This window comes from Carettochelys insculpta, chromosome 9, assembly GCF_033958435.1.
Source record: "Carettochelys insculpta isolate YL-2023 chromosome 9, ASM3395843v1, whole genome shotgun sequence".
Lineage (NCBI taxonomy): Eukaryota > Metazoa > Chordata > Testudines > Carettochelyidae > Carettochelys > Carettochelys insculpta.
Window position 1 is genome coordinate 34066143 of NC_134145.1, and position 27638 is coordinate 34093780.

General features: G+C 39.7%; 1 protein-coding gene across 1 annotated transcript in view; it reads left to right on the plus strand.

The window, feature by feature from the left end:
- CCDC18 (coiled-coil domain containing 18) overlaps window positions 1–27638 on the plus strand; it is a 73164-nt gene that overhangs the window by 2102 nt on the left and 43424 nt on the right. Inside the window, exons 2-15 of the mRNA XM_075003545.1 lie at window positions 3929–4079; window positions 4235–4406; window positions 4640–4810; window positions 6692–6801; window positions 9076–9204; window positions 10875–10971; window positions 13071–13192; window positions 14006–14315; window positions 16324–16418; window positions 16552–16712; window positions 17398–17618; window positions 18573–18683; window positions 24263–24394; window positions 25179–25313. Of these exons, the coding sequence (XP_074859646.1) occupies window positions 3946–4079; window positions 4235–4406; window positions 4640–4810; window positions 6692–6801; window positions 9076–9204; window positions 10875–10971; window positions 13071–13192; window positions 14006–14315; window positions 16324–16418; window positions 16552–16712; window positions 17398–17618; window positions 18573–18683; window positions 24263–24394; window positions 25179–25313 (2100 nt within the window). The 5' untranslated portion in view covers window positions 3929–3945. The remainder of the gene's footprint in view (window positions 1–3928; window positions 4080–4234; window positions 4407–4639; window positions 4811–6691; window positions 6802–9075; window positions 9205–10874; window positions 10972–13070; window positions 13193–14005; window positions 14316–16323; window positions 16419–16551; window positions 16713–17397; window positions 17619–18572; window positions 18684–24262; window positions 24395–25178; window positions 25314–27638) is intronic.

Consider the following 27638-nt stretch of genomic DNA (forward strand, 5'->3'; position numbering starts at 1 on the left):
ACATCTTGGGTGTCTTCAGTGCAAGAGTTGGAGCTGATTGGGCCTCATGGCCTGCCTGCTTAGGACACTTCGGTGTGGGAAAAATGAATGACAATGGACAGCATCTCCTTGAACTGTGCACGTACCACAATCTGTGCATCACAAACACATTCTTCCGAACGAAGTCACAGCACAGAGTGTCGTGGAGACACCCACACTCGAAGCACTGGCATCAACTAGACGTGGTCATCACTAGACGTAATAACCTCAAAAACGTCCTTCTGATACGCAGCTATCATAGTGCTGACTGTGATACAGATCACTCGCTAGTTTGCTCCAAGCTCAAGCCGAGACCCAAGAAGCTGTACCGCTCTAAACCTGCTGGAAGGCCCCGCATTTACGCCAGAAAGACGGCAAACTCAGAGGAAGCTGAAAAGTTCAGAGAGACCCTCCAGGAAAATCTGCGCAGCGGCCCTGGGGGCGCCGATGCGACATCCAAATGGCAACATCTGAGGAATACAGTTTACAACACGGCCTTGTCGGTGTTTGGAAGAAGAGCTAGAAACACGAATGACTGGTTCGAAGCTAACTCCGATGAGATGATTCCAGTCATTGAAAAGAAGCGCGCTGCACTCCTGGAGTACAAACGCTCACCGAGCCAGAGTACCCAGCAAGCACTTAGAGAGGCCAGAAGAACAGTACAGCAGACAGCCAGGCGCTGTGCCAACAACCACTGGCTCCAGCTATGCAGCAGCATCCAGACCTGTGCCGACTTTGGTAATCTCAGAGGAATGTATGAGGAAGGGATTAGGACCCACCCAGAACAAGATAGCACCTCTGAAATCCAAATCTGGTGAAGTCATTGCTGACAAAGCCAAACAGATGGAGCGCTGGGTTGAGCACTGCTCCGAGCTGTACTCACGCGAGAACGTTGTGGTTGACGCAGCCCTCGATGCCGTCGAGCTCCTACCAGTAATGGACGAACTGGATTAAGAACTGACTGTGTATGAACTGAAGAGAGCCATCGACAGCATTGCAGCTGGAAAGGCCGCTGGTCAGGATGGTATACCACCAGAGGTAATCAAATGTGCCGCGGACACACTCCTGGAACCCCTACATGAGCTACTGTGCCTGTGCTGGAAAGAGGGTGAGGTTCCACAGGATATGCGCAATGCTAACATTGTAACATTGTATAAGAACAAAGGAGACAGAAGAGACTGCAACAACTACCGTGGAATCTCCCTCCTAAGTGTCACTGGTAAACTGTTTGCTCGCGTCATCCTTGGCAGACTCCAGAAGATTGCTGAGAGGGTGTACCCCGAATCGCAGTGCGGATTCCGTGCAGGGAGGTCTACCATTGACATGGTCTTCTCTCTAAGGCAGCTGCAGGAGAAGTGCAGGGAGCAGAGGAAACCACTCTACATAGCCTTCATTGACCTGACCAAGGCCTTTGACTTGGTCAGTAGGGATGGTCTGTTCAAACTGCTCCACAAGATAGGCTGTCCTCCACGGTTACTCAAGATGATCCAGTCGTTCCACAAAGACATGAGAGGAACCATTCAATATGACGGTACATTATCGGATGCTTTCAGAATCAGGAGCGGCGTCAAACAAGGATGCGTGCTTGCTCTGACATTGTTCGGGATGATCTTTGCGCTCCTCCTGAAGTATGCCTTTGGATCTTCAACAGAGGGCATCTTGCTGCACACAAGATCTGATGAGAAACTGTTTAACCTTGCAAGGCTGAAAGCGAAGTCTAAGGTGCGAGAAGTCCTCATCAGAGACATGCTGTTTGCAGATGATGCTGCTGTAGTGTCTCACACAGAAGACCAGCTTCAAAAACTGCTGGATCGGTTCTCCAAAGCGTGCAAGGACTTTGGGCTTACCATCAGCCTAAAGAAGACAAACGTACTCGGTCAGGATGTTGCTGAATCCCCATCAATCAGCATTGACAACTGTACATTAGAGGTCGTCCACGAGTTCATTTACCTCAGGTCCACCATCACTGACACCCTGTCGTTGGACACTGAGCTAAATAGGAGGATTGGAAAAGCGGCCACAACTCTGTCCAGACTCAGCAAGAGAGTGTGGAATAACAACAAGTGGTACACTCACACCAAAATGCAAGTCTACAGAGCCTGCATCCTCAGCACCCTCCTTTATGGCAGTGAGACTTGGACCCTGTGTGCCCGTCAGGAAAAGAGGCTGAACGTCTTCCACTTGCGCTGCCTCAGGCGCATCCTTGGAATATCATGGAAGGACAGAGTGACCAACACCGCCGTCCTCGAGCAAGCTGGAATCCCAGCCATGCACACCCTCCTCAGGCAGTGTTGACTCCGCTGGCTTGGCCACGTCCACAGGATGAATGACGGAAGGATTCCAAAAGACATCCTGTATAGTGAGCTAGCCTGTGGCAAAAGACCTCCCGGACGCCCCCAGTTGCGCTACAAAGATGTCTGCAAGAGAGACCTCAGAGAAGTAGACTTCGAGCTGGACAACTGGGAAGAACTAGCAGATGACCGCAGCAGATGGAGGCAGGGGTTACACAAGGGCCTTCAGAAGTGCGAGATGAAGATCAGACAGCTAGCAGAGGAGAAGTGAGCGCACAGAAAGCACAATAAGGACTTGCCAGACACCCACTACATCAGCAAGAGATGCAGCAAGGACTGTCACTCTCGTGTGGGTCTTCGTAGTCACAATAGACGCTGTAAATGAAGTCCTCAATTGAAACTTTACAGGGTGCGATCCATAGTCTATGCAGACTGAAGGATGCCTACTACTACTGCTTGAGCAAGGAGCTGGACTAGATGACCTCCTGAGGTCAGTTCCAGCCTTATGATTCTGTGAAGTTCAGTGCAGGCATGATTGAAGTGTTACTGTTACAAATGTAGATGTAATAAACTGCTTGCTCTGTTATGAAAGTATGTTTGTTCATTGTTAAGTCATCTTACAAGATGGAAGTCCTCTTGATCCTAAAATTTAAGTAGCAGCAGTAACTGAATTTGCTGCCAAGGGACCAGTCTTTCCTGAGATGGGGAGCTTATTGTGCAAAAGATTACATGGGCGCACTCTCTTGAGTAACGTGGTAACTTCAGCTAATGGAGACTATGATATATTGTTCCATTGTTTTTCAGTATGACGGTAACTGAGTGATTAAAACACAGATAAATATACTTGTCTGAGACACACAACTATTGTACTGTGTAGACTCTACTGGCTATCTTTGTTTCTTCCCCCCCCCCCCCCCCGAGTGCAGCATAATGTTTGGGTCTTAACTTATAAACTCCTAAGTGGTTTGGATTCCAGCTATATTTTGAGATGATTGTCTCATGATGTATCATTCTGGCCATTGAAAGTAGTTGCTAACTTGCTAATAGTCTCCAGTGTGAATTGTGAAAGTACAAGGGTTAGTGTTTTCAAAATTCACTTCTGCCTTTGATTGAAAAAAAATTAGGGCACCTTTCAATGTCTGTGTTCCTCCAGGCTTTCCTTAAGTGAGGTTCATTGAGTATTAAAATATTTCATTTATTTCCATTGTTTCTTTAATTGGAAAGAACAGATGTGCCTAATGACTAACAGTTTGTATTTCATTCTATTCTGTTCCTATTCTATTTCTTTTACAAAAATAAATCTATTCTTCAGCGATTTGTGCACAATAAACCTAGTACAGTATGTTCATTCCTGTCACTTCTCATACAGGAAAGATGTGCTTATTAAAACACAAGTTTATTTGCTAACAGAGAAAAATGAAATACCCAAGTAAAAGTAATTGTTTATGGCATTGTTCTCAAGATTTTATTGTTAGGAAAGAAGGAAATGAGAGAGTTTGCATGCATATAAGGAATACCTAGATACATAAAGCCTGTTAAAATAGTGGAAAAAAACCTGCAACTTTCTAGAAATAACATATCATGTTAAACTCAATATTAATATCAAAAACTTATTTTAGACAAATGTAGAGTACCAATGGAATCCAATTTTCCGACATACCAGGAAAAAGAGGAGGATGAAGACCTCTTGCTTGCAAATGTAGAGGCATTAAGGAATCAGCTGAGAAAAACTGAGAGAAACCTACAAAATCTCGGGGAAGAGCTTTCCAGGTATGTGTATATTTAAGAGCAAGAGCAGAACTAGGTTCTAAACATTTCCAGTAGTTTAAAACTATATTGAATCTATTGGTATTTTGTTTCTGGTATATTTGCTAAAAACACTGCTGGAGGGGAAATGCTTATTATTGTTTTGTTTTTGGTCCTAGTTCTAGTTCGGGCGAGCAATCCGTCCACAGCATTCATTTCAGTCAGTTTGTTGGACTAACTCTGGAAGATCTTGAAACAAGTTGCAGTGAATTTCAGAATCATTCATCTCATAAGAGTGCTGGTAAAATATCTCACCAGAGCAAGAATTCTCAGAGAAAATCTAAAACCAAAGTAATTATTATATTTATTGATTATTTTTGTGCTGTGTTTTACACATTTGTGGTCTTGTGAACATTCAACTTTATTCTTTCATTTGTAGGCTTCTTAGCTAATATATAGTAAGCACTTGAGAGCTAGGCATTGTAACATATTGTTGATAATTTTTACATGTATTATTTCTATGCCTTAAATAAGATTGGCTTACAAAGATGCATCATTGATATACATATATTTTTTACCTTAAGTCTTACCCAGTGTCCACTCCTTTGAATAAAAGTATGGAAGAAGAAAATGAACAGCTTAGAGTGAAGCTGAATGCACTCCGAGAACAAAACTCATCTTTGACTTCCCAGAACTACTGTCTAATGAATAAAATTGAAACTACTAACTTTGAACTAACTCAGTCAAAAGCAAGAGTAAGTATCTTAGAAGGATAAATACGTGGTCTCTAGCAACAAAAAACTTCTTAGACAAATAAATTACTGGTGATGATATTATAGTTTTGAATAGAACATGCGATTCACTCTGGCCTAATTAATTTAAAATGCATCAATACTTGATCATATTATTCCAAGTTTTAAATGTTATTAATTTGTATAGCAAAAGTATCTAGGTACCCTACTCATAGACCCATTGTTCTAAGTGCTGTACAAACAGAGCAAAATGGCGGTTTTTTCCCCTAAACGTGCCCTGTAACCTTTACAAGGAGTAACTTAGTAAGTTTTTTAGTGTTTTACATAAATGTATTTGAGTATATCTGCTTAAGCTAAATAGGCCTCTTATACACAGCAGGGCTGACAGCTGCTGTGGGCTCCAGAGCAAGGTAGGAGGGGGTCACAGTTCTGTGCTTCTGGATGGGTCGGGACAGAAGGAGCAGGGCCTAGGGCAGTCAGCCCTTAGTGCAGCCTGGACTGCAGCACTCAGACCCCCTACCCACACCACAGCCACGTAGAGTGGCAGAGCCAGTGCTGCCTTGGCACTTCAAAGGGGCCTAGAGCTCCACCTGCCAGTGCTGCCAAGGTAACAGCAGTGGAATCCGGAGGACCTGGGACCCTTTGAAATGCTGAGCCCCAAGGCAACTTCCCCTTCTCTCCCCCCTGCACCAACTTGGCCTGCCTATGTACATCTTGACAGTGGAAGCTGAAGGATGGTCTGACTTCCAAATATAGAAAGTGTCTAGTAAATAGAGAAAGTAAAGATGAGTTATGAAGAAATATTGCAAACACTGGAGAAAGGCAGACCACCAATATAATTTGCACGCATTTTAAAAATGCAAATACTTGAATTAAATGTTTTGCTTGTGCTTACTTTACACAGAATCTTGTTACAATTTTTGGAGACTACAACATTGAAGTAATAATTAGTTACTCAGAAGTAAGCCACTGTTGTGTGCATGTTGGTTTGCAGAACAAAAGTGATAGTATAGTGTAATTTGCAGCTGTGCTTCTCAGATTCAATATTGTGGACAACTGATGTTGGAGAAAAAACAAAGGGGAAGAGATAAGAGCTAGTGGGGGTGAGAGAGCAAAGAACAAACTGCTCATTATTCTGGCTTCTTAGGGAAAAAAGGAAGAGTAAGGTTACCATCTATAAAAAAGAGGATATGCCTGAGAGGAAGTGTATCTTCATCAGTATCTAGCAATTCACATTAGTACAATGTGTTATAGTATTTGTAGTACATTAATACAACGTAAGTTGGTAGATACTGGTACAGTTAGGGGCCTCTTTTTTGAAAGCTCAAATATGGTAACCCATTTTGAGAGAAAAAGTTGACAATGAAATGTAAAATTCTTTTTCAATATACCAAACCGGATCCCAGTATACCTAAAACAGTGGCACATTACTGGTTCCATATGTACCAAACACAAGGAAAAGCTTGACGTCAGAGGCCGTTTCTGCACAGGCCACTTTCTTCGAAAGTTGCATGGTAATACGTGGCCCGAAATGAGCTAATGAGGCGCAGATGCAAATTCCCTGCACCTCATTAGCACACGGTCACGTGATTTGGAGTCCGGAAGAACGGTCTTCTGGACTCCAAATCACGTGACCGTGTGCTAATGAGGTGTGGGGAATTTGCATCTGCGCCTCATTAGCCCATTTCGGGCTGCATATTACCATGATATTTTCAAAGGAAGTGGCCTGTGTAGAAAAGGCCAGAGCGAATATGGTGTGTCTTAGCAAGTTCTATAGCAGGATTAGGCAGACAATATCAGTCATGCACCAGATGCTTTTTGCACAATTTGTTTTAGGGTATATTTGCAAATTTTAATCAAATCCCAAATATGTTTATATTTCAGGTCTCTTTTCTTGAATCAGCTTTAGGTACACGTTCAGTCAGCATTCCTATGTTAGAAGAACAGATTGCACAATTGGAAGCAGAAATTACGGCTCAAGACAAAGTCCTGAGGTAATGAATGTACTCTTTCCGTTCCTTTTGAACCTTTTGGTATATTTGTTTAATTCACAGTTTTTCCCAGGAATGGGCAATGTGGATTGTTTTGAAATCTTGTGATTTTTTCTTCATCAGAAAATTATGAAATTTTGAAATTTGTCCTCAAGAAATTTTCCATATCTGTATGTTTGGTGTTTTATGTTAGTATATATAAGATATGATGAAAATGTGTCCTAAGAATTGAAGGAAATTGATGAACATTCGGTAAAATAAACTAAAGAATTCTAAAATGAATAACTAGTTTATAACCTTGGGTAAACATGAATGTGCTCCCAGCACTGAGATTATGTATGTTTCAGATATATGGACAGTTGTACCCATTGTACAATGAGCAAGCTTTTTATCTTCTCAGATACATTCACTTACTACACTAGAATCAATCAATCATGATTGTCCAAATAAAGCTTACCAAAGCTAAGTGTCCTGATTGTCCCCAAAAGTTGTCAGTCACTAAAGCTGATAGTCTTACACCAGTCCATCCATTGATTTATATGCTTCGTTTGCTCTCTTATTTTCACTCCGAGGGCTGGTCGACGCTAGCCCCTGTCTTCGAAGGGAGGATGGTAATCAGCCTAAGCGGGGAATAGCATTGTTTTTTGGGAGTAAGACCACTTCGAAGTTGCATGCGTACTTTGAAGTGCCTGCAGCGGGACCGCTTGCTGGCACTTCGAAGTTGTGAACTTCGGAATTCACATGGTGACAGTTAGCTTAATGAGGTGCTGCGTGTGCATCACAGCACCTCATTGCTTTACCCTGCTTGGGCTGATTACCATGCTCCCTTCGAAGAAGCCCTAAGACAAACCCTAAGAGCCTCATTTCCCTATCCAAGCAGAATTATCAGTGTCTGTGTAAGCGACATTTGATTGAACCTTTTCGACACACTTGTAATCTTCACAACCATGGAATACTTTAAAAATAACAAAACTTCTCCTGGCAACAAATAGAAAAAATACTCCACCTTTTTTTGCAATAACATTTTTATCTTAATCATGTGAAACAATCCTGTTTAAGCACAGAAAGAGAGAGAGCTGCTGCAAACCTGTTGTGGAAGCAGGTTGAGACACTATCTTTCCAAATGTATTTTAAATTACAGTAGTTAAAAAAAAAATCCGACATCTATAAAATAATGTAACTATGCATGATAGAATAATAAGATCTTCGTTTTACTTAGTGTGGCAGGGGTATTGCAATAACACACTCTGTCCTCTCTCCCATGTATTGCTAAGGATAAAACAGATGTACATAGTTGCGATCAGGGGAACATCTATAATGATTATATACAAATGAAGGCAATGGCTTATCCATAGAATTGGGAGGATCAGATTTTTAACAACAGATGTTGGTAAATGTTAATTTCACCATACACATGCACATAAACAACCAGAAGAAATTTTTCCATGGATGATAATTAAAATCTACTGGTAGGCTAAGTAAGAAAAGTGTTGCTTGATAACTTTTTATAGTCAAAATCCAGTGATTTAGACTTTTAAGTGATGCTTGTTAAAAGTGGTCTAGCAAATAAATAGTATAAACAGGTATGGTTTCTTAAGTTAAAGATATTTGATATAAGGATATTTGATGTGATGTTGACAGTTTTGTGGTAATGGCTTATAAAACATTTTAAAGGTCATTGTCTTCTGTTGTTAAATAATTGTGTGTCCACTTCTGTGCAATTTTCAGTAAATGTCAAAATATAACTAATTTAAAATTAGGTAAGAGCTTAAATATTGATGTTATCCCTCAAAATATTAATCAGATAAAAATAAAATTCTGCCATGCCTGTTTATAAATGTTGACTGAATTTTGTGGAAGATAACTTTCCTAATTATTTTTTTATATGTATTCATATTGCTCCCAAAATTTGGACCAAAGTGGGGCCACACTGTATGCTGTACAGACACGTAGTAAACAAAATTCATATCCCCAACTGATCTCAGTACACAGGTGAAAGAAGGCAAAACTTACTTTAAAAAATAACCATTAATTTTAATATCTTTAATTGGGTTACTCTTTATTGAATTAGATCAAATACAGAACTTGTTGCTTTCTTTGAGTAGAGAGTTTTGTAAAGTGGTTTCCCATATATCAGACTAGAGAGTCCTTTATTGAACTTCTTATGTAGAAAAGAAAAAAATATTCTTTTATCCATCAAATCAAATGCTTCTGATATACAAAGCTCCCAGATCAGTGGTGTTAGACAAAATTTTTTAAATTAATTTCTTTTTCTAGAGATGCAGAAGATAAATTAGAACAAAGCCAGAAAATGGTGGTAGAAAAAGAAAATACTTTGCAAAGATTTAAAGAAGAATATAAAAAATTGAGAATGGATTTAACTGAACGCAGCAAGCAAAGGAAAAGGTGATAATGTTATTAAAAATAATGTAATTACAAAATCTTTTCTAGTAAAAATACTACATTATTGGATCTTATTTTGTGCCACTAAGTTTTCTTTTCTTTGCGTGTATTATAAAAGAAGAAGGGAGGAAAATTGAATTTGTGTACAGGTCAGCTTTAAAGATTTTTTTTTTAAACTTAGGGGTGGTTTTCTTTTTTGATCTGGCAATATCAAATGACCCCTGTCCCAGTATCACACAATAATCCACACTTTTATTTGATTGTGATAGGTTAGCTAAATAAACAGACTAACACCTATTTTGGGGAGACGTTAGGAAAACAACCCTGATGCAGTGGTGAGGTTGAGAGTTGAATTGCATGTTCAAAGTCTATTTTTGCTACAATAATTTTAACCCATCTACACTGCATTTATGTAGAAATATAAATATGAAAACATGAGTTTATAAAGAATTATACATCTAGTTAATTTTGTACACTCAGGCTACATCTACATTAGAAGTTGCTAGAAGTTACTGTTGGAAGAGATCAACAAGAAGTCTTGTGGCACCTTATAGACTAACAAATATATTGGAGCATAAGCTTTCGTGGGCAAAGACCCACTTCATCAGATGCACGAGTGGGGTGGGGAAGTGGTTTCAGAGGAGTGTTTAAAGAATGGGGTTCCCTTTTTTTGGGACCCCATTCTTTAAATACCCCTCTGAAACCACTTCCCCTGCCACTCATGCATCTGATGAAGCAGGCCTTCTCCCATGAAAGCTTATGCTCCAAAATATGTGTTAGTCTATAAGGTGCCACAAGACTTCTTGTTGTTCTCGAAGCTAGAGACTAACATGGCTACCTCTCTGATGTTGGAAGAGATGTTCTGAGAAAACTTCTCTTGAGAGATCATGTCTACACATAAAACTAAATCAATCTTCTGATCTGCTCTGTCAACAAAAGGGCCTCCTGGAGTATCCACAGGGTGTTTTTGCTGATAGTTTCCGTGTGTAGATGCTCTGCAAGTTTTGTCAACAAAAGCCCCGTTTTGTCAGAAAAACTCTATCATGTAGACATAGCTCAGAATAGTTCCAGTGAAGTCATTAGGACTACACACAGTATGTAAAGTTCTTTATATAAGTAAATCTTTGCAGAAGTGGGGTAATAAACAGTAGTAAAAAATACTGCATAAATGTAATGTCATAGTCAGTCTTGCTGTAGGTATATCTTTTTGCATTTCTAGAGGTTTGGAATCATTTCACAGGTTTAACAATGCAGTAATAGCTTGTTTTTTTTATTTTGTTTTTTTGAAGGCAAAAGAGAAGAAGAAATTAAATAAAACAGATAGGCACTAATCTGTTCATATCATTGCACTGTCACAATCAAAGATGTATTTTAAGTGTAGTGGATGCCTTCTGGACCCAAAGAGAGCTTGGGTCATTGGTTCATTTTGAGGAGGTTCCGTGGTGGCTTTGGTTTTAAATGCCTAGCCCTGTTATTGCTTGGATATACCGGGTGTGTTTTTAAACAAGAAGCAATAATTCAGATAAGTTAAAGTCCATTTATTTAAAATATTGTATCTAAAAGAACAGGACAGTTAAAAGGAAGATTGGTTACCATGTACAATTAATTTATTCTTGTATTTCAAGTTTGGGTAATTTGAGGAGACAGTTTTAAAAAATGGCACTTTTTTGTAGAGCTGAACAGCAAAGAAATGAGGCTCTGTTTAATGCTGAAGAGCTGACAAAAGCTTTTAAAAAATACAGAGAGAAAATAACTGAAAAACTTGAAAAGGTAAGACTGCATTGTGAGTTTTTGGCCCATACTATTAGGATTTAAAGTGGCAATTGGAATCCATTTGGTCATATCTAAATGCTAAATGTCAACAGTGTTGGTTCCATCATATTAAAGAGGGGATTGAATGAAGCTATTGTGTCTTATTTTTACTTATTCATACACTTCAAATTGTTAGATAAAACTTACTTGTAGCCATCCCTATGTTCAAAGTGTTATCAGAAGAAAATTTTGTTTATACGTTTTTAATTACAAAAGCTTCTTACGTGAATTTGCTGCATCACAGTATCCATTGTAGAAACAAATGATTAGAATAGAAATTTCAGTTTGGTGTGGTATGACTACTGTGGGAGAGCAACTCTCATAAGCAGCCTTAGCAATATATAGAGAGATTTTGGGGGGAAAAAAAGTCTTTTTGGAATGTTTAATAATGATAAATATTATTACCCCTTTCAAGCCAAATAACTGACCAGTTTGGAGTCTTGCAGATTGTTCCAGTTGGGTGGAGAAATTAATAATGGTGCGGTGTCTTCGACGTAATATTCTTTATTTGCAAAGAAATATCCAAAGTCCTCTTTCTGTCATCACAAGGACCAAAAAAAAATATATATGTATAGTTTCCTTGCTAACAGAACCAAACTCTTTCAAACAGCTTGTTCAAGCTATCCTGTTTAGGTCTCTTTCTGGTTCTCTCAGTGGTCCTTCAGTTTGACCTCTGTGTATCTTTTTTTCCTCTCTTTCCTCCTCTTAGTGAGAGACTGTACTTTATGGCGTTCTTCACTCATTAAGTCTGCTTACTGTGTAGACTCACTTGCCCACTTTGTCTTAGCGAGTGCTCCATAGCTGTGTCTGACAGAGATCTTAAATGAGGGATGGCCGTCATAAAAATTCAGATGAGGTTTAATTCAACAAACAACAGTTTCATACGAATATATTTTTATACAAAACTCACTCCATCTCCTTCTAGTTATAAATTAAGCTCTGAACGCTTGCAACCATGTTTTGTCTTTTTTGTTTCATGAATACAAATGGCAAAATTACAATGACGGGGAACCTATATTTGACTAATCCATCATATGCCTCCAACAGGAAAACCTACTCATTCACTATGGCTACATCTACCCTGGAAACATTTGTCTACAGAAGCTACTGTTGGAAGAGATGTTCCAACAAAACCTCTGTCAACAGAGCCCATCTGCACATAAAGCGGATTGATCTTTTGATCCTCTCTGTCGACGAAAGGGTCCCCCAAAGCATATGCAGAGCTTTATTATTGACAGCTTCTGTCAACAAAACACATTTTGTGTGTGGACGCTCCACAATTTTTCTCTACAAAACCCCAGTTTTGTCAACAAAACTCTAGTGTAGACATAGCCTATATGTATCTAGAAAAGAGGTGTCTTCCATAGGTAGGGTATATGTCCAGGGTGTGTTTTAACTTTAAAAAGAGTAAGTATGGCCATCTTGCTAGGTAGTCTGTGCCTCATGTGGAATCTCATCTGAAACCACTTTTATTTGATATCTAAACAAAACTATCTTATTCACCTTCCCTGCAGTCTGTAATGGGAATGCTAAATCAGGGTGTCCCTTTTTAGTTCTTCCTGCCTTGACTGTAAGTTCTAGAATAACCCAGGCTGGGAGCAAAATTGAGCATGCACTGTTTTTCCCTGATTTTATCTCCCAGAGCTATTATGATGTAAGTCTGTAACTTTTTCATCTTAGGTAGGAAAAGTAATCATGAATCACTCAAGCTTTTAGCAGTTGCCCCTAAAAGAGAATTTGCCATTGGTTAGGCTTATTTGGTTATGGAGATTGGCAAGACTGTGCTTAATGCCTTGCTATCACTGCTGAATTAAAGTATGCCATAAATTACTAAAGAGATTCTTACTTTTTCTTCGTCAACTGAAAGAAAAAAGTTTTTCTCCTGCTTTCCCATGTCTCAAAACAGCAGCCAGCATGGTTATGTATCTACTCCAATAAAGGAGGTAAGAGGGTAGCATCCTTTGCAATATAAAGTAACTTTTTTTATTCTTTGCCATAATACTTTATTTGCAACTTAAATCATTGTTTTCATTATTGTACAACAATGTGTTTTTAAGGTTCAAGCTGAGGAAGAAACTTTAGAGAAAAATTTAATTAATTGTGTAAAAGAGAAAGAAAAGTTGCATGAAAAATGTGTTGCCTACAAAAATGAACTTGACTTCACAAAGGAACAATTAAGGTAGAAGTATTTTTTTAATTTACATATGTTAATTTTACCCTATTCCTGGATTCCTCTATCTTCAGAAAAGTTAGAGTGGCATTTGCATGTCTCTCAGAACCGTTTTAACATTTCAGTCATTTCAGAACCAGTGCTAAAAATGAAAGGATAATTTAGTCTCCCAGTTATTTTATTCCTTAGCTTCTCTGCTTGTGACACAGAAAAGACTACTATGAATTTAGTCTCTCTTAGGCTATGTCTACACTAGCCAAAAACTTCGAAATGGCCATTTTGAAGTTTACTAATGATGTGCTGAAATACATATTCAGCACCTCATTAGCATGTGGGCGGCCACGGCAATTCGAAATTGATGCGGCTCGTCCAGACGGGGCTCCTTTTTGGAAGGACCCCGGCTACTTCGAAGTCCCCTTATTCCTATCTGCTTATAGGAATAAGGGGACTTTGAAGTAGCCGGGGTCCTTTTGAAAAGGACCCCCGTCTGAACGAGCTGCGCGGCAGCGAGCCGCGTCAATTTCGAAGTGCTGCAGCCGCCCGCATGCTAATGAGGCGCTGAATATGTATTTCAGCACTGAATATGTATTTCAGCGCTTCATTAGTAAACTTCAAAATGGCCATTTGCATGGCCATTTTGAAGTTTTTGGCTAGTGTAGACACAGCCTTAGACTCCCAGATGAACAAAGACAACTGATCATTTTTTGTGGGGTGCTTTTCTGCCAGTGTCTCCAATAGCCAAAGTCCTAAAAAGTTCCAACCTTCTGGAGTTTTTGTTGAAATATAACTTTATTCTGTGTGTGTGTTTTTTTCTTCTTGTAGACAATTAAAGAATGAGAATTGTAATGCAAAAGAAGAGAGGAGTAGTCTAGAAGCAAAAAACGCTGAAATCATGTCACAGCTGACACAGTCTGAACAGAAAATCCTGAAGCTTGAGAGTGACCTTAAAGACAAAATATTAGTACTTAAAGAAAAAAGCTCCCTAGTAAGCGAAAATGCCGAGCTAAAAGCACTTATTGGACAGCAAAATGATCGCCTAAAATTATGTCATCAAGAAATTGAGGATTCAAGAGAAGAACTGAGCACTTTGGAAACCATTATCTCCCAGTTATCGTTAAGTACATCTAAAGAGGTACAGTAATTGATACATCAATAATTTGTACCTCGCATCTTGTAAAATCCTAAGGTATTATCTGGTGCAAGTATTCTGGCAATGAATCAAGTACTATCTGGAAATGTTTCTGAGCTTATTTAGAGCTATCTTTTCTTTCTGTCTGTCTGTCTGTCTTTGAGCTTCCAAAATGCATTGATGAAGATACAGTAATGTTTGCTAAATTAAATATTTTACTTTATCTGAATCAAGAGTGGGTATGTACATGCATGTATTAACCTTCAGGAATGTAGAAACTGCAGTACTGGAACAGATGAATAAATGTCCATCTAGTCTGGTAACCTGCCCCTTCAGTGGTCTGTGTTGATTTTTCAGAGGCAGACTTAATTTCCAAAACACAACTAAGGGCACATCTATACATGTCGGAAGATAGATGTGCTGCTGGTTGATCTTCTGGGGTTCGCTGTAGTGCACCTAGTAGGGTTACAAGGAGTATGATGGTTTGACCGGAAAGTTTCTCCCATTGACCTCCTGCTGTGGGGATGGGGGCAAAAATGATTTAAGGTGTGTTGACTCCAGCTATGCAATTCTCATAGATGGAGTTGCATATTTTAATTTTTTTATTCCCCCTTAGTGTAAACCTAGTCTAAGTAATAGAGAGTGGTGCTGCTGCTGCTGTCTCTTGAATAGTATGAGGTTTCCTACCTGGTGAATGTACACGTAGAAGTGAGAGCAAGAGAGAGACTTGCTGATAAGCAGAACTTGTCGCTCGTTTTGGTGAATGGCAAGCTTTCTGTGGCTCACCAGAATGAAACTCTGACCCATCAAACTAGAACTTGCACTTAAGAAATTCATTAGAGCTGCAAGGATTTTGGTGGATAGGGCATGGATGGGAAGGAGTCACAAAGACAGGTAAGATCAGGTGCTGTCTGGAGTTTAATTTGATGAGGAGACCTAGGGAGGTGGACTGGGTAGCAAAGCCTGAGAGACTGCACAGGAGAGCAAGAATACATCTGGATGGCTCATCTCTTTGTCTGCTTTTTTTCCCCATAAATGTATAGGGTTATGAACAGGGGTCTGCAACCTGTGGCTCTTTAAGGATTTCTTTGTGGCTCCAGATGCTATGAATGCAGAGCAGAGGGAAACTTGATTTATTTTTGATAAACCTTGAACGTCTAAAAGACCGACAATGCACAAATGTTATCTAAATAGCAAACAGTATGTGATCTCAAAACACTGGATAACTCCCCCTAGCGTCCACCTGAGAGAGAGAAGGTTCAGGAGCAAAAGTCAGGAAGAAAGTGTTACAAACACGCACATAAAGTGTGAGGAAATAGAATAGGTAAAGAGTTTGTGAATGCCCTGCAGAAAACATGTATCGTATTACAAATCATTGTGTGTGTGCGGTTCTTAAAATAGGAGTTAGAGAAAGTATGGTTTGATGTTATTTACAATGACCATCTCATATTCATATGCATTGCGGCTCTTGAATTACTGAGTTTTTAACCAAATTGGAAAAAATGGCTCTTCTTGCTATTTTGGTTGCCGACCCCTGGTTACTCAGAAGTTGAATAACAATTTTTTTTTTTTTTTTTTGTAATTTTGAATCTCCAAAGTAGCTGTCTCAGAAATGTTGTAACATTACCAATTTCCAACTGAATGGCTCCTAATCGATTTGGGGTGGGTGAGTTAATAATTACTGTATCCAAATAATTTAATCTAAAATTAAAATGTCCTTTCAGTTGTAATTGTGAAAAATTGGTAGATTAAATTCACTTATTGAAATAAATTTAGGCATCGAAGTGCGTGACCCCAGTTTCAGGGTACCCGTTGCACAAAGCTCCATTTGATGGGACCTCTGATGTTTACCCCCCTCCAAATGTCACTTTTGTTTTACTCTGTCTGTCGGTACCCACTCAGGCTAGGATATTAAAACCTTTGTGCCTTGCAAAACATTCTGCTTGTACAGTATCTGAGTTTATCTACACAAAGTTTATATTTTCACTAGTTCTTTTTTCTTAACTTTCAGTTTAAATTGCCTCACTGTAAACGTCAGATGGCCAGTTCTACCTCAAAGGAAGCCTCTTGTTGTGAATCAGATAAATCTCTGATTGCAGATCTAAGGTATACTTTAAAGGTCCTAAATTATAGCAAGACTTTAGATTGGTATTTGGGAGGCATTGCTACTAGAAAAGGGAGAAAAATATTTTAGAAGAATACTCTCCAATACCATTTTATATCTTTTTCTTTGTGCTAGAATCAAACTGGCAATGAAAGAAGCAGAAATTCAAAAGCTGCGGGCAAACCTAACTGTTAGTAAAGTAGCACAACATCTTTCAAATGATTATGAAGGACAAGAAAGTGTCAGATTACATGGCTTAGAAACAGAACCTGTAAAATTAATTGGAAATCAAACAGGTGAGAATGATGGAAAAATAGCGCACATAAAAGCTGTAAAATATCTTCTGACATAATTATTTTAAATGACTGCAAGAATGTAAAAGTTTTTGGGGGTTAATTGTGCTATTTTAATTTCTGTATTAAGATAACAGATGCTGTCATGGAAAGTAAGGGTTTAGCTACTCACTGGTATTTATGACGGCTTTGAGCCTTAATGTACCCTTTAAAAAAAGTTTTTTTTTTGCTTATGGAAGTTTGCTTGCTTGGTCTGACTCCAGACACAAAATCTATTAAAATGGAAAACTTACATTTCTCCCTGTATTGTTACGATGTGGTCACCAGTTATTCATTCCTTTGTCCTTTTTCTACTGTTATGAGGGTTCTTTAGCTCTACAACAGTAGGGTTGTAGTTTTTTTTATTACTCTCAGTGCTGCACTGTAGAATTACTTCAGATGTACATTCATAGCACTGTGTTTTAGACTTGTTTTCTCCCAAAGTCCAAGCATAACCTCCACAACAGACAATGACTTCTGAGAACAGAGTTTTCTTTGGTTAGTCTTGAGACTTGGCACTTTAACATGCTGTGGTCAAACTTCTTGTCTTCGTCAGGCATGTATTTTTTACAACTTGGTTTGCTCTAATTTTAATTTTTATCTACAAGTAACCTTTTTCTTTAAAAAAAAAAAAAAAAAAAAAAAAAAGAAGGGAGAAAGTGTCAACAATTGGAGCTCATCAGCAAGCAGTTTGAAAAGGAGCGTCGAAGGCTCACGAGAGAGAGAGAAGAGTTACTAGCTAAGCTGTCAAAAGCAGAAGAGGAGAATTCTGCTCTGAAGACCAGCATGGCCCAGAGAGCCAGCCAGTTTCAAAGCATACAACAAGAACTACTGGAGAAGGCTGCAAAAACCACTAACTTAGAACGAGAAGTAAGTTATTAAGAAGGCTGAAAAGCATGAACCCTTTGGTTGCTGAATTAAATCTAATATTTTACACAGATTTTCCCTTTTTTTGAAAACTTTCATTGCCGTGTTTTGTTTTCTGATGCAAGGCTATTTAGAGATAATATAACTTAGTTACTTTCTTGAGTTGCAGTAGGAAGTGAAGGCAAAACTCAGAATTTAGTATGTTAATAACGCCAGAAATCCCAAGTTACAAAGCTGTAGTGTAAATTACTATTTAAATTGTCAACATGTGCCCTTTTGAAGTAGATTTGTGTGAGTGTGTGAGAGAGAGAGAAAGGAAGACCTATTAATGGACACCCACATGCTGAGTATGTATTTCACAAGAAATACACTGGCATATTTACCAGAGGCCAGAAATACTACTAGATAATCACAAGAGAAAGTAAGGCAATGAAAGCTATAACTCCTCAGTCTCATTAAGCTGCATTAGCATTCCGATTCCTAATGTGTATGCCCAGTTTGAACATAATTTGTTTTATAATGACCCCAAAATACTATAGAGGTCTAACATTTGATTCCCAGTTGTGGCATTCAAGTAGCAGCTTTCACTGCCTGATTCATAACTTCGGGGGAAGGGGTTTCCATGTTACCGCAGATGACACGCGAATATGTCATTTTGTTCGGCATTGAAGTTAAATTGCCTTAAAATTTCTTTTTTTCTACAAGTAATAAAATGTAATAACTAATGCCAAGTCAGACTTCTTCAAAAAAGCATTCATAAGTAATTGAACACATCTTAAACAGCTGTCCTACATAATCTTCACCTTATTACTCTTAGAAGGCTGTACTTATGCTACATGTATACCATTACAGAAGCATCACGGTTAGAAAAATATACACATGCATATGTTGTGAAAATGTTACTTGAGAAAGGAAAAATGAATCTTTTTAAATGGTTTATATTCTGTTCATCTTCAGATAACAATGAAATCCTCCCAGCTTTCAGCACTTGAAAAGCAGTTGGAAAAAAAAACAGTTGCTTATTCTGCTGCTGCTGCAAGATGCACTGAGCTGGATCAGGAGCTCATAGTAAGAAATTTTCACCTAGAAGTCATAATTGTGTAAAGTCACACAATTGCGGGTTGTTACTATGTATGTTTAGTTATTGTGCAGACATTACGCATATAGAAAACCAAGATAGAATGCAAGATCTGTTATGCTGTACAGATTATACCATTTTAATAACCCAAATAATACTGATTTCAACAGAATAGCCTGGAATTTTCTACCCTTGAATACCCATGAAAATTCTTAAATAGTTGTAAAATTTTTTCTTTAACTACCATGTATTTTAGAGACTTTTTTGATCAAGAGCTCCTCTTAAAGGGTAAGAGCTAGGACCACCAATTTCAGTGTACAGCTTCCGCTTACTATAACTTAAAACAATATAAGGGTTTTGTTGTGCCAGCAAAATAGGATGTGCCTGGAATGGGATTGCTTCTTATACAGTAATCCCTCGAAATGCACAATTTTTGAGCTGCGCTTAACTTGCATTGATGTGAGTTAAGCACAACTCAGAATTCCGCTCCCCTCTGGCCCTGGCACAACCTCCCTGACCCCGTGATTCAACACCACCCCCCCAAGCCATGCTCACGACCCACCCATGGCTCCAGCTCAACCCCACCCACCATGGTTCAAACCCCCAGCTGGCTCACCACCTGAGCATGGCTCCAGCTCACCATCCCCACTTGTGGCTCCCGCTCAACCCCCCATCTGTGTGTGTCTCTGGCTAACCCCACTCTGCCCCTGGTTCAGACTCCCCACGTGTGGCTCCAGCTCACCAACCACTCACATGGTTTGGTTCAAACCTCCTTGGCTCCAGTTAAAACCCCCACGCGCAGCTCTGGCTCCACCCCCACAGCCTGGCACACCACCCCGACGTGGCTCCGGCTCACCACCCACATGCGTGGCTGTAGCTCTACCCCACCCCCATCTTCGTTCAACCCACCCCCCACACATGGCTCTGTCTCAGCGCTATCACTCTACTCCCCCTGTAGCTGTAAGCCCCTCTGCCCGCTCCCATGGCCCCACCACACCACCAAGCTTAACCCTCCCCAACTGCCCCGCCCAACCCCAGGACTTACCTTTCAAAAGGAGCTCCAGGTGCTCCTTCTGCTTCCCCAGCTGCAGAACATACATTCCAATGGGAAAGAAAGACGCCCCCCCGACTTCTGCAAAATTCGAGTTCTGAGAGGGTGTGTGAACACAAACACAAACCCCTTGTAAATCGAGGCACTGCTGTGTAACCAAACAGAATGACCAAATCAAGTGTACAGTGCTGAAAACTGACAACTGAGCGAATGGTGAAAGAGACTGAACAAGGTGAGCCAGAAAAATAGGATGAACCTAAATCGGATAGCTTCTCAGCTGCTAGCAGAGCTAAATTAATACTTCAGGCTTGAAAACAAGATGATGTTATTGGAAACCAAAATGATTAGAGCCCTTTTTGTTAAAACATGGCAACTGATAAAAGTTTATGAGGATGAAGGAAAAATACATTTGAAGGACTTCCCATTTAAAAAAAATCCCAAACAGTAAATGGACAGATTTAAATACAGCATGTACATTTTCCATCTGTAATTTTACATACGGAATGAAATTCTGGCCCCATTGAAGTCGGATGGTTTTGTCAATTACATCAGTAGAGCCAGCATTTTATTCATACTTTTTAAATCCAAGAAGCAGCCACTTTTGTAAGCAGAACTAGAAATTAGAAATACAGGCAAACCCTGGTTATGCAACTCCCAGTTATCCAACAGTCCATTTTATCTGACAATGCCTGAGGTGGTGTGGGATGAAATGGAATGTTGGATAATCTCCTCAGCACCACGCAGGTGGCCAGCAGCAGCTGCTCACCCAGGCTGGCTGGGACTCCATGCCCTGGGCTAGTGGGATGGCTGCCTGCTTGGGGTGGCAGGGGCTGACGCCCAAGGAGCTGAGCCAGGGAGATGGCCAAGGGCAGCTGGCAGCCTGCCTAGCCTGCTGGGGCTCCATGTTCCACCTGCTGGGGCTCTGTGTCCTCGGGCGGCAGCAGCTCCATGCTCCAGCTGCTGGGGCTTCGTGCCCCAGGGCAGCAGCGGCTCTGAACCCCAGCCACCAGGGCTTCGTGCCCCAGGGTCGTCGTCGTCTCCATGCCCCAGATGCTGGGGCTCTGCACCCCAGGGCTAGCAGCAGCAGCTGCCCACCCTGGGGAACCGCTCTGCAGCGGCCAGCATTCTATAGCCCACCCCAGGGAGCCGACTGCCTGTACTTCAGAACGGGCTTAGGTAGCCCTCCGCAATCACCACTCCACCCCCACTACCTGACATTTTCAGCTATCCGACCATAGGACTGTCCCAATTATGTTGGATAACTGGGGTTTTACTGCATATTAAAATTGTCCATTTTTTCTGCAGTATAGGAACATATTTGTCAGTTAAAAATATTTAATAATTGAAAATCCACATCTTTCCTGTACTGTTTCAGTTGAACAGGAATTAGAGTGAAAACTATTAAAGTGTCATTTTAGTTTTTACACTCAATGTTACCCTCTGAACTTCTTTTGTATTTAATATTCACTGTAATAAAATTACTTTTTGTTTTCAGAAGAAGAATAATGTAGAGCAGAGTTTTTTGCATGGAGCAGAGGGAGAGAAGACTGGGAAGGGATGGAGTTTTTAAAACAGTATTCAAATTATTTCAGTATTTAATGAATTTTGCAATAATTCTCAAGTAGCCAAGCTGTCTTTGATGTCTTATTAGAGACTTTGCGTAGCTTGGCTTGTGGGGAACCTGGGTTCAATTACTGCTCCACTGCAAAACTCTGTGATCTTGGGCATATGGGGATAATTTTGTTCTGAGGATAAACAAAAGATAATAAGGTACTTGGATACTTTGGCAGTGTCAGACCGTACAAGTTCCTTCGATAGATAGATATAATGATACATGGGTGGGGTACATGCCTGGAAGTCAGGAGCTCTGGGGGGTATTATTTCTGGCTCTGCCAGTGAAGCTTTACATGATTTTAGGCTAGTCACTTCACTTCTTCAGTTTCCCTATCTGTAAAATAGGTACCTTTTATAAAGGACTTCAAGATCTATGAATAACAGGAATTATAAAGAAAAAATATTAGCAATATTATACTGGTTGCACCTCCGGAAACCGGAATTCTCTGGTCCTGCAACAAGGGATGCTCCTGGATCACAGGGCCAGGGCAGGAGGACAAGTTAAGCTGGTTTCCTGGCATCCCTGCAGGGGACAGAGGGGTTAGGGCCAGTGGCAGTGTGCCTGCACAGAGCTCCGTGCTGGGCAGGAAACCACGCTGCTGCAGTGAGCTGCAGGAGGCCAGCAGAGGTGGTCAGGGACTAGGGGGGCATTAACCGCCCCGCTCTGGCAAAATCCCTCGCTTGGGACTACTGAAGTCCTAAGGGTGCCAAGCCAGAGAGGTGGAACCTGTAACTGGAAAGTGGCTCTTACTGGTTAAAGTATCATGTTAAAATACTTAGATTCACAGATTCAAGTCCAGGCATTGTTGGTTAAGTTCCTTTTTTTTTTTTTTTTTTTTTTTTTTTTTTTTACTTTTGATGTCTATATCATTTATTGTGTACTGTCTTCAAATCAAATCTTAAATCCAAGGTCCTGCCTGTTGAATAGTAACAGAGAGGGAGCTGTGCTAGTCTATATCCTATCAAAACCAAAAGCAGTCAAGTAGCACTTTAAAGACTAGCAAAATAATTTATTAGGTGACCTTTTGTGGGACAGACCCACTTCTTCAGACCATAGCCAGACCAGAACAGACTCAATATTTAAGGCACAAAGAACCAAAAACAGTAAGCAAGGAGGACAAATCAGAAAAAAATGGTCAAGGTGAGCAAATCAGAGAGTAGAGGGGTGGCAGCACTTCATTAAGCTAATTCTCCCCCGTGGCAACTTAGAAGTGTTAAACTTTGAAGTGCCGGCTTACATGTAGCCACAGCTAACCTGCAGGTACTTTGAAGTGCCTGGGCTACTTACCATGCTCCCTTCGAAGTTGGGGGCTAGTGTAGACACAGCCTGTATGTTTTTATTTTTATTACATTTATTTGCACTGTAAAAATGAAAAATAGTATTTCTTTTAATTTACCTCATGCAAGTACTGTAATGCGACCTCATTATGGAAGTGCAACAAACAAATGTACATTGTTTTGGTTTTGAATGAAGTTATACAAAACAATATAAAATTTAGTGCCTGTAAGTCCACCCAGTCCTATTTGTTGTTCAGACAGTCCTCAGACAAACAAGCTTGTTTGCATTTGCAGTAAATACTTTTGCTTGCTTCTTATTCAGTGTTGCCTGAAAGTGAAAACAGGCATTCTCATGGCAGTTTTGTAGCCAGGGTTGCAAGACGTTTATGTGCCAGATATACTAAACGTTCATATGACCCATTTTGCTTTGGCCACCATTTCAGATGAGATGCTTTGATTATGATGCTATTTAAAAAAAAAAAAAAAGGCATTTAATTACATTTGTGATGGAAGTCCTTGGAGGAGAACTATACATCTCTTGTTCTGCTTTACCTGCATTCTGACATATATTTCATATTATAGCAGTTTTGAATAGTGACCAAATCATTTGTTCTTTTTAAGAATACTTTCACAACAGATTTGCTAACATGCGAAGAATGTATCAGTGTGAGATTTCTAAAAATAGTTATAGCACTCAAACCAAGGCTTAAGAATCTGAAGTGCCATTGAAAATCTGAGAGGGATAAGGCATGGTGCATACTTTCAGCAAGCTTAAAAGAGCAACACTCCAGTGTGGAAACTAAAGAACCTGAAACGCCAAAAAAGAAAATGAACCTTCTGCTGGTGGTCTTTGATTCAGATAAAAAAAATGAACATACATTGGTCCTCTCTGCTTTGACTCATTATCTCATTATTGAGCAACACTCATCGTCAGCATGCTTGCATGTCCTCTGAAATAGTGACTGAAGCATGAAAGGACATAGGAATCTTTGGTGTATCTGGCATGTCAATATCTTGCAACACGCACACCTGTTCTCACTTTCAAGTGACGTAGACAAGAAGTGGACAGCATTATCTCCTGCAAACTGTAACCACGCTTGGAACAGACTTGTTTGTCTAGCTGGTTGGCTGAACAAGAAGTTGAACTGGATTGATTTGTAGGCTCTTAATATTTACATTGTTTTATTTTTGAATGTTGGTTTTTGTACAGAATTCTACATTTTTGTAAGTTTAGCTTTTATGATAGGGATTATACTGCAGTACTTGTGTGTTAGCTGAATTGAAAAGTATTATTTCTTCTATTTTTTTTGAGTGCAAGTGTTTGTAATCAAAATAAACATAAAGTGAGACAGTGCACTTTACTGCTGTTTTGTAATTGAAAACAATATATTTGGAAATGTAAGAAACCATTCCAAAATATTCAAGCAACGGGTATTTTGTTATTGTTTAACAGCTCAATATTGATTAATTTTTAAATTGCTTGACAACCCTATTAAATTCCACTTTTTTATTGTTCTTATGAGTCTGAGCCCTTCATACTTCCTTATTGCTTACACAAAAAGTAACTCCTTACTTGATATCAAAAATACATGTATTCCAATTAAGGGTTTTAAAATGTATTTCTAGGAAAAGAATGGCCAGATTCGTCGCTTGGAAGCAAATATCAGTGAAGAACATGAGCAAGTAACTATAGCCTTTGAAAAAGCAAAGTTAATTCATCTTGAACAACACAAAGAGATGGAGAAACAGATTGAAATAGTAAGAGATTATGCACTAATGTGTGTCATCTGCATGTCTAATGTTTTCTGTGTAAATTTAATTACCATATATGCATTCCTCAGTAATTCTGGGGTTAAAAAGTTCATGGCATATCCTCCATACACTCCCTGTCTTTAGCATTTGGCATTATAAAATCTGTCCTCTGAGATGAAATGGAAGTCAGGTAAGTCTATGTACCATTACTCTACTTCCCTGAATACAATGAAGACTTCTCCTCAGGGTCAGTAGTGAGGATCATGAAAGTGGAGACTGACTTGGCATTTCTCTTCTGCTCATCAGGAGAATCCAGAAAAAACTTTCCTTTTTCATTAAGACTCCCCCCCACTGGTTGGGTCCTGGGAGTCAGAGTGATCTTTGATAACATTGCTTCAATCATTTTGGAAACAATAATTTTGTGACAACCTTTTTTGAAACTGAAACCCCTTATTGTTGATTGTTTGCAGTCATGGGAGAGTTCATCATATTTTGTAAATGTAGCATTGTATGCTTTGCTGTCCTGATCATTTTCAGCATGCATAGGCAGCCTATTCCCCATGTTCTTCTGTTGCTTTAATCAGTAATGCAACTTTTGTGCCTGGTCCTAGGTTGTACAGTGTTATTGATGGCATCAGTACAATCACTTTTATGTTCCCTTTATGGGTGACTGCATTTTGGTGGTGAATGAACCAAGTGGAACCATACGTACAGATGGCTTGTAAACCTCAAAAAAGGCTTGTATCAGAAAAATACATGATACAATAAATAATGTGTTTTGTGCATGTAGCTTCAGACTCAGCTGGATATGAAACACCAGCAAATGAATGAGCTAGAGAAGACAATGGCTATTTTACAAGAAGATGTTATATGTAAACAGCGTCATCTTGAATCATTGGATCGTCTGCTGATAGAAAGCAGAGAGGTAATATTGCCTATTAATTCTATCAAAAAGTAAACAAAATGTTTGTTGACTAATTTTTAGAGATGAACCTGCTGCAATGTTGATCAGTCCCAGAGCTGCTCTAAATTGCCCTGACTTTAATAGCTTGTTATTCCAGGAGAGAATAGTATGCTGGCCACATTCTGGCTTGTGCCTCAACATGCCCCCTACGCTAGGGACAAGGAAGGAGAGTAGTGCAGAGCCTTAAATCCACTCTGTCAGGTGGAGAAATATGTTTATAATTAAGGCCTTATGTACATGTGATATTGTAGATTCCACATTTTTAGGCTTCTATTGCTCTTTTGATGATGGGAACTCAGGCCACCCCAAGGCACAGAGCAGGAGCCCCCTTTGTCAGATCAGGGTGGTCGTTGTCTGCCTCGGGGCCCCTGCACTCAATCCTGGGTGGCCAAAAACGGGGAGTGCTTGCTCTCAGCCTGTCAAGGCTATTGCCCACTCTAGCACTGAGGATATGTCTACACAGCAGCATTATTTTGAAATAAGATACTCTGGAAGAGATTTTTCAGAATAGCTTATTTCAAAATAACGCTGCTGCACACAAAACATATTTCAAAATAGCACATCTTCACACTGTAGAGCCTATTTTGAAACAGAACCACTGGATGCACTTACGGCTTATTTTGAAATAGGCTCTATTCCCTGTCTACACATCCTCTATTTTGAAATAGGCGCTATTCCTCATGAAGTGAAGTCTACCTATTTTGAAATAAGCCAAGCAGCATTTTGAAATAATTATTGTAGAGTTATGTAGACAGTATCAGTGATGTCAAAATAACTTTATGTAGACATACCCTCAAACTATGTCTACACTACAGAAAACTGTCAACAGAATTTACTGTTGGAAGATTTCTTTTGACAGATTGTGGCCACATATGAAAACAGATTGAAAAAGCAATCCACTCTGACAGAGAGCAACCAGATTGCCTGGCCATGCTCCCGACTGAATGACCAACCGGAAGCACAGCAGACATCACTGCCCAGTGACCCAGAAGCCCTGTCTGTTGACAGGGGGCTTCCCGGAGCGTCCACAGCTTTTTTTGTTAACAAATTCTGTTGAGAAAGGTGTTCTGCCTCGTGGGGAAGAGGTGTAAGGCTGTCGACAAAAGTTTTGCATTCTGTTGATATAGTGTCAACAAAACACATTTTTAGTGTGGACGTTCCGTGAGTTTTGTTGTCAAAACTCTCTAGTGCATATGTAGCTTCAAAGTGCAGAAGGTGGGGATCCCCAAGAAACCTTAAAAATACCTTGTATCTATAGGCATATACTTAAAAACTTCACAAGGTCACAGATTTCCTGACCTTGGGAGATAGCTGCCACCCCCACGTGAGAAAACCCCTTTATGGAACCCAGGAAGACATACTTGAGATGTCTACCTTTAGGCTAATTTCAAACTCTTAACCTTCCCTTTGGAGAGAGCTTGAAAACAAACCAAAAACCAAGCTGCAATCTCTGATAGCTCACATTTCACTCTTAGGCATATATATACACAGAACCTCCTCTAGGACACAGAAATCAAATCATTGCCTAAAAAAGACGTTTTTATTAACAAAACAAAGAAGACCTACTTGTTAAGTATTAGAGACAGAGAGGAAGCCCTGCTAGTCTATATACTATCAAAAAAAAAAAGCAGTAAAGTAGCACTTTAAAGACTAACAAAATAATTTATTAGGTGAGCTTTTGTGGGAATATTGAATCTGTTCTTGGTATGGCTATGGTCTGAAGAAATGGGTCTGTCCCATGAAAGCTCACCAAAAATTATTTTGTTAGTCTTTAAAGTGCTAATTTACTGCTTTTTTGTTTTGTGAAGTATGCTTGATTGTTAGGTGTTATAGAACAACTAAAAAAGGTAGATTAAAACAATTACTCCACCGTGACTCAGTTTAAAAATTAGTGTACAGAGAGTACATGAGCCAGCCTGAGAAGTCCTCACCCACCCGCCCCCTTCAAAAAATCATATGCTTACCTGTCTCACAGAAGTGGAAGACACCTTCAGAGGTCATCGAGTCTCTCTTCCTGCCCTCACAGCAGGACCCATCGCCATCCTTGACAGACGTTTTTGTTTAAATGTATTTGTCCCAGATCCCTAAATGGCGCTCTCAAGGATTAAATCCTGGGTTTAGCAGTCCATAATATTTCCTTTCTACTTACGTATCTGTTATTTCAAAATTGCTGTCAAGACATGGATATTGTGGAAATCTTCCAAACTTGGTTTCAGACTTAAGCCATTTCTGTATCTCTCCTCTTGCCACACAAAAGACTCTCTCAGCAGATAACTGCTCCAGTTA